This window comes from Brachyistius frenatus, unplaced genomic scaffold (genome assembly GCF_029030835.1).
Source record: "Brachyistius frenatus isolate BFR_SWC_R1_liver_20210118 unplaced genomic scaffold, ASM2903083v1 Contig_34, whole genome shotgun sequence".
Taxonomy (NCBI): domain Eukaryota; kingdom Metazoa; phylum Chordata; class Actinopteri; family Embiotocidae; genus Brachyistius; species Brachyistius frenatus.
Genome location: NW_027210633.1, coordinates 3,508,167 through 3,520,055, shown reverse-complemented (window position 1 = coordinate 3,520,055; position 11,889 = coordinate 3,508,167). Strand labels below are relative to the sequence as shown.

Sequence of the window (11,889 nt, the reverse complement as noted above, 5' to 3'; positions counted from 1 at the left end):
AAAGACTGTAAGTTAAGCATAATGAGAACTATTGCTGTAATAAGGCCTGGCTGCATTCTCTGATGATTATCATCTTGCACTATTTAATAGTCGCCAGTGTAAATGTGTAAAAACAAAACCCAAATGCATGTCTCAGAGACAGGGAGGCAAAAGTTAAGTTGTAGTTTACTTGAAACAAGTAGGGCAGGCAGACAAGGAAAAAGGATCAGGGAAAAATCAATATCCAGGTGAGCAAACCGAAGTCAATATCAGATGAGAACAAAGTAGGGCTGGGTACGGTTGGGAATCTCAGGCTAAATGTACAATAACAAGACAATGTGGTGATGCACGGTTGGTGGAATACTGGTAAATATACTGAGGGCACTAATCAGTGACGTGAATGCAGGTGAGCAGAAAGGTGGGGGGTAGTGATGCAACTAGCAGGAACGCGGGTCAGCTTAGTCTGAAACGACAGAAGAATCAGAAGCAGGGACACAGAGTGAATACTAAGATAGAAAAATCATGACAGAAAGTAAACTGTGTGCATCAGGTTGTGTCTGTCAGCAGTCATTAGTCACAGGGACATCTCTCTTCCAAATGTGACATTTGGGGGTATGGACCTATTAGACTAAATATAGAAGGAGACCTCTTGTTATTAACCCGTTAATAACAGTCTTTTAATTGACTTGAAATAATCACTCCTCAGTGCATGTAATCACTGAGTAGTCGAGTGGAAGTGATGACACAGTTTGAAACAAAGGAGGCGGAAGATTATTTCACTCTGTTGCAAAGTATCAAAGATTTTACCTTCTAGTTAGAAAAGGCAGGAATAAAAATCAATGCTTTCTGTGCATTATGAGAGACGGTAAAGTAAGTTGAAGATTTCAGATTCTGAAATCTGAACATATGAATGTGAATATTGATCATCAAGATTTGACTGTTTGTCTCTTTAATCTGATAGTTTACAATTAGAGTGTTATGCTAACAAGTGAAAATATGACAGGGAACATAGTAAATATGTTTAGCATGCTGACCTTAGCATTAAGCTCAATGCAGCCTTCTGCCTGAGCACACGTCTCTTTTGAAAATAGATTCAAACCAGTTGAACTGAGTTGATTTTCCCAAACTCCTCTTTTCTCTCTTTGGAGTCTTCAATCTTCTTTTTCAACTTCCAAAACACATTTTTGTGGTGCTTTCTTTGGCATGGCTGCCCAGAGATTTTTTTGTAGTTGTCACTAGTAGCTTTTCTGCTCTGAGTGGTGATGATAGTACAGTGACCACACACGCAAAAAGAGCTACCATCATGAGCCCACTAAACGGCAGGTCGTTAAAGGGAGAAAATAGAGCGCCTGTGAATCATTTGAAACAATGTGACAAACACAAAGATACACAGCAGTGAAAGCTCGGTTGGGATCAGTCATAAAAACAGCAGTACAAATATAGTATTGCAAAACTAAATGCTGGAAAAAAACACGTATCGGGGAACTGTTAATACATACTAAAGATAATGTGCATGTGTCCCTTGAGTGTCGTTTCACAGCGAGGTGTGTGTGGTGTAGTCTCCAGAGAGTTTGATGGCTGTGTGTGTGTGACCTCATGACACGATGTCCCATCCTCCAGCACAAAGCTTGAAGTGACAGCTGAGAGCTCGGGTCAGCTCCGGGGTTACTGTCTTCGCTCTGCCTCTGCTACCTACAGCCCCTTCATTAATCTCTTTTTCACAGAGTGCAACCTTATCACACACTCATACACGCCACACACTCACAACTAGAGGGCACGCAGTGTGCTTGCATTTTTCCAAAGAGGAAATAAAAAAGATATTCTACATAATGTAAAGAATCGGGAACATAATAAAGATAAATCCTTACAGTATATACTGTATATCACGATGTGACTTCACGGCCACATTAATGAGTTGCACGAGTTCAACATGTGACTAAATTCTTCTCGTTGAACGAACAGAGAGCAGGCTGCACAATTTAGTGCAGAATATTTGCAGTCTGCGACATTGCACTCGGTGGGGGAACCAGATTTCTTTGCAGCTTCAAAAGCAGACGAGGAGTCCATATCTAGTGAGTAGTGGTTGCCATGGAAACAGTTAACAATCCAGCTGCCTACATAGGTGCCTCTGCCAGCGTGTAAAGCCTTTTAACTATAAATATTTGTATTTATTTATCGCTTTATTCCATCTGATAGAGGATAATATGCCGTGGTAATTTAATAAAGCTGAATCAAATTAAACACATTAAGGTTTCCTTTTGTGCTGGTGTAATGCTGTTTAATGATGCCATGTTTTTTTTTTTGGTTGATCAAGATAACCTCCAACAACTTTTTGGATTATTATCATGTGCCATGCACCAAGGATATATCATGGGAATAAACTGACATGGGCAGTCATTTATTCATGCATCATATGTGTGTTGATCTATTTCACCTTTATCTTGTCGGTCAGTTTTGAGGAGTTTCCAGCTCTAATTATCTGGTAAATAAATATATCACCAACGGTGTGTCTGCAGCCTTGATGTGACCTTTAACCCACCGGCACATGTTGACGCTGAATCAGCATTGAATCAAAACTTTAGGCGATTCAACGCTATGATGGTAAGATAGGCATTTAAAGACATAAAGTGTGAGGATTAAAAGGATGTGTTTGCTATTATTGAAGTTATATATATATAGTGAAAGGTCAGTGAAGAAGAAATGGCAGCTGGGTTGATGTTGTGCTGTGAAAGAGTTTCCCTGCAGAGCTGGATAACAAAACTCTCCTTTTCTTTCTGTCTTTCTCTGTGTCTCTGCAGTGCTACTGGCTCTTTGTGCTCTCCAGGGGACTGGTGGGCATCGGGGAGTCCAGCTACTCCTCCATCTCTCCCACCATCATCGGAGACCTGTTCACTAATAATAGCCGCACCATGATGCTCTCCGTCTTCTACCTGGCCATCCCCCTGGGAAGGTAAGAAGCAGACAGATCCTGGATTCTTGAAGCAGACACCAGTGAACAACAAGATACATGATCTGTGTTAGGAGCTGAATGTTTATGAACGTATTCCTCAGTGAAGCGGTTAAATATTTTAATCATTTTGTCACAACTTGCCTGTTCCTCAGAAGTTAAATCCAAAGAAATCAGGAGCTCTGGCATAAATAATTGAAATTTTCCTCACACAGAACAGGTCCGCTTTTTCCAGATTCACAAAGACCTTCTCAGAAAGAAAAGCAAAACTTGCAGTTGGCTGTGTGAAGCTTAACGGGGATGTGGTGGAGGAGGAGGTGGTATTATTAAGCTCAAATCTCCAGCCTTTTCAGTTCATTCAATCAGAAAAAGGGCCACAGGGAGAAAACAAACAAAACCAAGTAATAAAAGATGGATGCGGCGCAGGAGTCACTTGAGGTTTATCGTTGTATGCTTGACAGCATGTGCCGAGCTGCTGCCTGCCGCGCTGTTCTTCATTGTCTGCATGAAGAATCATGCACAAGGAGGAGGGTTATGTGCTGCAGACTCCAGCACAGTAAACATCAGCATTAATTATGTAACCTGTCATTTACATTTTTAGTTTTTGGAGGAAAACGCAGTGATGAACTGTTATATAAGTTAGTGTGCAAATCATGTCAGTTTTTAATGGCACATTGGAGACAGCCGAGAGGAAAGACTAAACTGCCCCGTGAGTGGTCGTGTTATGACTTGCCAACATGTTTGGGTTGCTGTAAACTGCCCGGCAACACAGACAATAGAAGGTGAAAGAGTGGGCCTCGGTAAAGTGCAGTCAAACATCCTATCCAGTCTCCCACTTGTTTGTCTTTACTGAGGTTGTTATGACCGTTTCCAGGAAATGACCTCAGCAATTAGACCGGATTCACAGGAAATGGATTCCCCTGCTCTCTGTCTCTCTTTTTTTTTTTCCATAATTTTTAAACTTGGCCCCACACACACACGTTCCTTGGCCACGCTGCTGTTTGATGTGCGGGTATTTTTCATGCTTGGGTTTTTATTGTCGGTGTTGGACTTTCCAAACAACACTCTCTGGGTGGACTGGACTGATAAGATTAGCTGTTAGTCACTCACTGGAAATATCATATGCTGTCTGAGCCTGTTTATACTGCAGTGTTATTTTTGGAGAACTGGCCATAGAAGCACCGACACACCGTTTCCCTCTGTGCTGAGTGTGCGTGTGTAAAACCCATCAAGCATGTTTTGACCCTTTAGTACTGATAAGAAGCCACAGTAAAGTCATTGGATACATCTGATCATCGATCTATGGCTCCAATCTGTTATTCTAATGGAAAACCGCTCTTTTGGCCAGAGGCTCTGCACATGCAGACAAACAGGTTTAAAGAAATCTGAGAAATCAGGAAGTCTGATTGACTTTTACTGCATAATTCCAGTCAAGAGGTTCAACAATCTGTGGAAAGAGGCTGCAGACAGACATTTTAAAGGGAAAAACAACATCAGTGTTGGTTGGAAGGTTTTGGGTCGTAGTGTCAGTGCTTCTTGGCAGAGAGTCTCACTTTCTGTGGGAGGCATCAGCACCGTTCCTCCCAAAAGATATCTCCTCATTTAAAGGTGGTGCCACAAAGATGATTCAAGCTGGACATTAGTCGTCGTCAAGTCTTTCAAGCAAGATAGACAGTTTCACAAAGAAAGAAAGTCATATTTAATTTAAGGCTATAAAGTTAGCCACCCTTCCCCCAGACTTACTCATAACTATAAGAGCCACGTTTCCATGGTAACAATCAATCAATGAAACCTCACAACCAAAAAGAGCAAAACTTTGCTTTATGCTGTTGCCACAATGTTGCAGCATTAGCAAAAGATTGGGAAAGAGTGAACTTGTTGAAAATCTAGAAAACAGTGTTTACACTATCAGAAGACTCTGATCCTGTTTATATCTCAGTGTTAGGAAACAGCAGATGTACTGAGTCCTGCCACATTAAAAAGCCTGTCAGGTCACAATGATCACTGACAAACACAAATAACCAACTGTATTTTTTTATTTATTACTGTGTTGCTATTCAGAAGATAATGATAATGTGCAGCTGTCCATCAGAGCAGCCTCAGGTTACTATTTGAGTTCTTTTTGCCCTTTAAATGCTGATGTTATCTAGCAGCAGAGGCTTATCACAGCATAAGGCCCTTTTTATCTGATCTGATCTGATCTAACAATATTTCACTGCAATTTGCCTTTATGACACACAAAACACCATTTAACTCGGGTAAAATGCAGCGAAATTCAGTTACCGTTACGGTGCCTGCAGCCTGCGTTCGGACAGCCGTGTTAGCATTCTGTCGGCCGCTAACTTTGCACCTGCGATTTGGGACTTCATGCACAAATCACACGTCCATAAATAGACCTGGTAGTCATGTTGCTACCGGTGCTTTGATCAGTAACACGTCATAAGTTCTTCATGTCAAGCAGCCACACACTCAACACAGCTTACATCAGACTACAAACGGGATGTGTGTTCTGTAGGTGGGAGCTGAAGCGGGAGAAACGACAGACTCGGCTGACTCATGACACTGATTCATATACTTTATATATAATGTGCACTGATAGACCTGAGTGGAGCAGGATCAGAGTAACGTTTTGTGTTGCTAATACGCCATCTTTGTGTCCCCCTGCAGCGGGCTGGGCTACATCCTGGGCTCCAGTGCAAAGGTGGCTGCAGGAGACTGGCACTGGGCGCTGAGGGTAAGAGCTTCGTCATCATCAGCCTCCAACACTGCACACAGAGACAAATGAAGAGCCCCTCCTGCAGGGATTGGTTGTGAGGCTCGTTATGAATCTGGGATCAGAGGGGGGTCAGTGGTGGCAGAAGTACCGGGAGGGGGGACACACAAGGCTGACCAGGCGGTTCTGTCTTTGACAGAACAGGGAAGTGACAGAGCAGAGAGCTGCAAGCTGAACAACTCTCAAACATCAGCATCAGCTCAGCCTCCAGCCTCCTGCACAAACATTTCTGAAAATGTCTCTGAACATAAAATCCACTCAATTTCTTTTAACATGTGTTCAAACTAAAAATCCATTTGTTGTTGTGGTTCGGTTCTGATTGAAGAGTTGCAGCAAGGAAAGTGGATTTCTATTAAAGATCAAGGCCGGTGCGAGCTTTGTTTCTTTCCCACTTGCTGTAAATACATTTATCTTCCATTACACTTTGCCCACGGAGGTCGTCCCTGGCGAAGCAGACTCAATGTCAGCTTCAGTCAAAAAGCAGGTTGTTGGAGTGCTTCTTCAACCTGTGTATATAGTCTTTAGGTTGATATATTGTTATTGTGTCAAGGCTTTCTGCTGTTAGTTTTTATTGTTCCTGAAAACTGAAAGGATGTTCCAGGTACTTTTAAGGCTGCTTGCTGTGTTGTGTGTTGTGACTAGTCACGCAAACGTCTCCTTACGTCACATCAAAAATTACTGGAGCAGCTATGGAACAATAAGCACCAGTGACATCTATTTTAAGGAGAACAATGGAAAGAACATGGAAGGGAAATCATGATGTCTTTTTGAGGAGAAACCAGCAGAAACAAGGCACTAAACCTCTGTGCAGGACAGTGATTGAGCAGGAAGCCGGGCTTCAGTTTGACCTGGCACAAAGACACATTTATTGGATACTGGCTCCCAAAATGCCCCGAAGGTAATTCAAGTACATTAACCTGGATCCCTTTTAATTAAAGGCTAATCTCAACTCTCAAGAGAAATTAATCTCCAGAAATTTGCGGATAGAGTACTGCTAAAAAAAATTAAAGAAACTCAGTAGACTGTTTTTTTTGCAGTAGTGCACTTATTGCGTACTTAGGAGGAGACAGGTGTTAAATCAGGAGCATAAATCACTGTTGTCGTTTTTTACTGGAACTCCACTAAGTACTTGAGACAAAGCGTTTCAAAGTGAACTGCCCTATAAGGCATACCAGCCATAATGGAGAGGACCAGTGAAAGGCCTAACAGGACTCCACGGGAACCATTTTAAAATCCTTAAAACAAACTATGACCTGACTCATCTTAGGAAATGACTGACATTTAAAGGAAGACATTAAACATCCTCTCAGCGTGTCGTGGTGGAAGAAATTCACATGACAACTTGTTGGGCAGGAAGTCCAGTTTTTCTTGTCTTGGTGGAGCATTAAAAAAAAAAAAGAAACCTCTGACAAAGAGCGGGGCGGTTTGTTCCAGAGTGGCCACAGTGACATTCCAATAAAACAATCTCAAATCCGATTAATCACCGGTGTGGCATGCGGAGGAAAACAAATACCAAGACATGAAACGGGTTTCTGTGCAAGCATCCTGCTTTCAGGAAAAAAACACTGCAGCGCTTCCGTTTGTTTTCGCCCGACGTGTTCCTTTTACCTTCCCGAAAACGAGGATGGACTAAAGGAACAAGGCGGAAAGCAGTAGCAGGAGAGGGCAGTAGCTATTTTGTGTGATTGCCCGTCACCCCTACAGGAAATGTTTAATGGGCCCTCCGGGAGTAACGGTGAAGGGTCACAAATTCCTGGTGTCTCGTTGAATAATAATGAAGGGGCATGAAAGCAAAACATGCATCAAAAAAGGGAAGAAATATTTATTCTCCCCTTCATTGCGATGAGCTCTATCTTCCATTAAGCTGCCTCGCTCTGAAAGCACATTATGAGATTGTGATGTAGATGTCGGTCCAATTAAGTTGCTCCACACAAGCAGGAGATTGCAGAGGGGACACAATATAGGAAAGGAAATTATCAGTGTTGGTGTATTCCTTGCACTTCTGAGACCACCTCTACCACCGTGCTGAGCCACATTATCAGCCACGTTAACACACACAAATATTCCCTCGATGAAAACCTCGAAGGACCCATACACACACACACACAACACACCGTGACACACTCGCATTTCACTGTACCACAGTACTTATGCATATAAATGGGCTTTTATGAGCGACAAAATATAATATGATGAATTTCCCCTGACATATGAAATTGGTTTTGCTTTTGTGCGCAATTTGCATTACTCAAACAAATCCTTTGCCACACATCCCATCCTGCCTTTTGTCTTTGTTTGTTCACCTCCATCCCCCTCCCCCCACCCCAACCCTCCGACACACACAGGTGCAAACATGCTGCCATCTAAGCCATAAAAGATGATAGTGAACATACAGTAATAGCAGATGAGCACTTATGAGGTTTTTTCACCTCGGTGCAGAGCTCACAAAGCAACTCTCGAAGCCAGAAAAGCTCCTTTAGACTTCTGTACGCTTATACACATAGACCGCACCCACACGTAAACGTACAAACACACACACACAAACACACACAGTTGCAGCGGAGTAAGCAAATGTCTTAGTTTCAGAGGGCTTGTATAGGATTTCAGGCGTAACACAACCTACACAGTGGCCATCCATTCAGACTGTAAACCCGCTGCTCTTTGTGCTGCATCTAATGTCTGCTGCTCCCACACACACACACACACACACACACACACACACACACACACACACACACACACACACACACACACACACACACACACACACTCCCACTGTGTATGTGTTAACATGATCTGAGCCCTTGTAGGTCTCCATTAACTGCAGCCTGATTGATGGATTGATGTATTTCCTGTCCGCTCAGGTGTCCCCACTTTTAGGAATCACCGCAGGAACTCTGATCCTTGTCTTTGTGCCGGAGCCAAAGAGAGGCAGCGTTGACCAGATGGGAGGACGCAGGACCCGGACCTCCTGGATCTGTGACATGAAAGCTCTTGCCAAGAAGTAAGGCCCGTGCTCAGCTGCAGACAACAGACCAGGCTCTGAGAGAAATGGTTTATCTGTTCAGTGCGGACTATAAGCCCCCCAAAAAAAAATCAATGTTCAGTTTTACTCCAGATTAGTAAGAGCCTTGTACATTACATCTTATGAATGGGTTTTTAGGTTTAGGAAACAAATAGAGTTCCAAAGGTTCGTTGATTCATCAATTAGTCAATCAACAACTCTTTCGATCAGAATCTAAGTCAGTTTCCAAAGTCAATATTTGCTGTTTCCACCTTCTTCAGAGTACGAATTTGCTGCTTCACTCATCCTAACATTATAGTAAATGAATGTCTTTGAGTTTTAAACTGTTTATTGGAAAAACAAGACACCAACAAGTTGCTAGGAATGAGCAATAAATGAGCATATTTCACAGTTTTCTGACGTTTTATAGACCAAGTGTTAACGGAGAACTGACAGATTAATGAATAATAAAAATGATCCCGGACCCCTTTGACAGAAACATACACACTTATATGTAAACATTCACTTATAAATAGCCTATAAATGTCTTTACACACATGGAAATGTCAACACAAGACACGGTGAAGCAGTATCATTCACTCTTCACCCCCCCCCCCCCCACACACACACACACAGTATAGCTGGACTGCCATGACACTGTAGGCTCTTGTTATTAAATGACCTGTGGCCTGTATTTATTTAAGAATAAAAGTTATAACCTCTATATAACTAATTTAACCATGTGGATTTATTGGAACAATTTCTGTAGAGCAAACAAAGCTCCTGCACAGTGTGACTTTTAGCTGTAAACAGTTTCACATTCACCATCTATAGAAGCATGAAAAGTTTGTTATTTTTGTCTCCTGCAATAAACTGTCAGCTGCGCAGGATTTTAGTGTATTAATATTTGGCTTCAAAGCTGCTTTAAGTTAAGATAATAGTCACTTTGTGTGACAAGATAGTCTCTCAGAATCTTTGTAATCATCTGTTTGCAGTTGTTATCAGATGACTTTTACAAAGAGAAAGAGAAAATGAGACGGTTGAGTTCGTGCTAACGACAGATAACAGCAGCTTGCTTGTTTTTTTTAGATAATCACCTGTTTGGTTTTGTGTGTGTTTCTCTTTTTGTCCAGTCGGAGCTACGTGTTCTCCTCCTTGGCATCGTCAGCAGTGTCCTTTGCCACAGGTGCGTTCGGTATGTGGATTCCTATTTACCTGGCCCGAGCCCAGGTGGTACAGAAGACGGCAGAGGCCTGTACAAAGGAGATCTGCAGCAGCACTGACAGGTGAGAGGTTAATGACTAAACACAGAGCTTTGAAGTCACCGCTGCTTCTGTTTGGCTTGTGTAATGTGAAACCTCGTAAAAGACACCAGAATCATTTTGTGTACCACAATTAAAAGCTAAATGAGCTGAGTGTAGGTGCATTTCTGCCATTTTATACAGAGGTTCTATTCATTGTCCTTTGGTGTTGATCATGCATTAAAAACGTGCACATTATCTGAACGTTATGTTTTATTTCTTCCAGCCTGATCTTCGGGGCGATCACCTGTGTTACGGGGCTGTTGGGCGTGGTCATAGGCGCCGCCACCACACGCCTGTGTCGCCAGAAGACCGAACGAGCCGACCCACTCGTGTGCGCTGTCAGCATGCTGGGCTCAGCCATCTTCATCTGCCTCATCTTCGTGGTGGCCAAGAAGAGCATTGTTGGAGCTTATGTAAGGCCAATTTCCTGTAACTCTTGAATACATTGTGTCTGCAGCTGGTTTGATCAAACAGTGGAAGGAGTTGTGATTACGTCTGATTATGCTTTCCAACTTCCAATCAACAGGTCTGCAGTGAAAAATTTCCCCCTGACAAAGAGGGATAGTAAGTGTGAATTGTAGATTAGCCTTACGGGCTGAGAATTAAAGATAAGTCTGTTAAACAATCCAAGAAGCGAAAGCTTTGTAAAAGCTCATCAGGGAAAGGTTAGAGTTTGAATAAACCAGTAAGAGGACACCTTCCCTGATGCCAGTTTCTTTCAGGCCTCGAGGCAATGAGTAGGTGTTGCTCCTCATAATAAATAGCTTTAATTGTGGGATAGATTGAGATGGCCCCAGGAGCTGCTGCAGGTCGCTGAGGTTCACACCTCATCGGGCCAAAAGTTAAGGATCTCAGAACTCGCGAGTCTAATTACCTTGTGAAGCAGGAAAGGGTGCAACTTAACAATCACTGACTTAAAACAATACACGCAGGGCTGCTGGACTCACCGAGCACACATTTCTCACTCTTATCAGCAACAAAGGAATAGGAACTTACTCTCAACAAGTTGGCCGATAATAATGCTGAAAATCGGGAAAATATTTTCCATGCGTGTAAAGGAACAAAACATGTCCTAAATATGTGACCTTGGCTGGCCCCTTAAAATCTGCCCTCATTTTACAATAAGATCAGTGTACAGTTTTTTTTTACATCCTATATGATGTGTTTTTAAGTATGTACTCATGTTTGTGTGTTGAGGATGTTTAGCTACTTTTATAAAATCAACAGAGCACCTGATTTCAATTAAGAGAAATGCTTATACCTAATTAATAAAAGGGTTCACGTTAATTAAATAGTGCAGAAGTAAATACACTGCAGTCACTGAACAGCTGCTGAACAAAGTAGCTCCCAAGTGAAATATAATTATTGATGTAAATAATGATCTTGATGTAATGAAGTAAGATTCATATGAACTCCCGTTAGGTCAGAGGCGCACATTTACCAGGGGTCATGACTCAGCCAATTAGACCTGAGCTGTGGAAGTATCCATGTTAATTGCATGATTACAGATCTGTCCAACTCAATTTTATACTGCGGTACAGAAATAGGCTTTACCTTTTGCTAATGGACACCTTGTTTGTAACTGTCTGTAAACCACAGAGGGTGAAGATGCGTGTGATCGATGCTCTGCTAAATGTTTGATATCTTAAATTAGAGTTTTCTCACAGGTCAGCCTCCAAGAACAAAGTATTTTGTGGATTGAAACATACAAAAACAACAGTCTTTAAACTGTAAATAGACGTAACTTCAAACATGTGACTTCACTCCTTCTTCAGCTCCCCTACTGTACATTATTAAATCATCTTACAGTGCAGCAACAGTTGTAAGTAATCAACTCAAGTTTCATGGCAAAGAGCTGACAGATGTGTCATATTATAAGGCG

At 42.2% G+C, this 11,889-nt stretch overlaps 1 protein-coding gene across 2 annotated transcripts in view; it reads left to right on the top strand.

The window, feature by feature from the left end:
* The window catches only part of spns2 (SPNS lysolipid transporter 2, sphingosine-1-phosphate), a 62,874-nt gene that overhangs the window by 34,489 nt on the left and 16,496 nt on the right, over positions 1 to 11,889 (top strand). For both annotated transcript variants that reach the window (XM_069700736.1, XM_069700737.1), the window contains exons 4-8: positions 2,778 to 2,929; positions 5,594 to 5,660; positions 8,564 to 8,703; positions 9,837 to 9,989; positions 10,231 to 10,420. In XM_069700736.1, the coding sequence (XP_069556837.1) occupies positions 2,778 to 2,929; positions 5,594 to 5,660; positions 8,564 to 8,703; positions 9,837 to 9,989; positions 10,231 to 10,420 (702 nt within the window). The remainder of the gene's footprint in view (positions 1 to 2,777; positions 2,930 to 5,593; positions 5,661 to 8,563; positions 8,704 to 9,836; positions 9,990 to 10,230; positions 10,421 to 11,889) is intronic.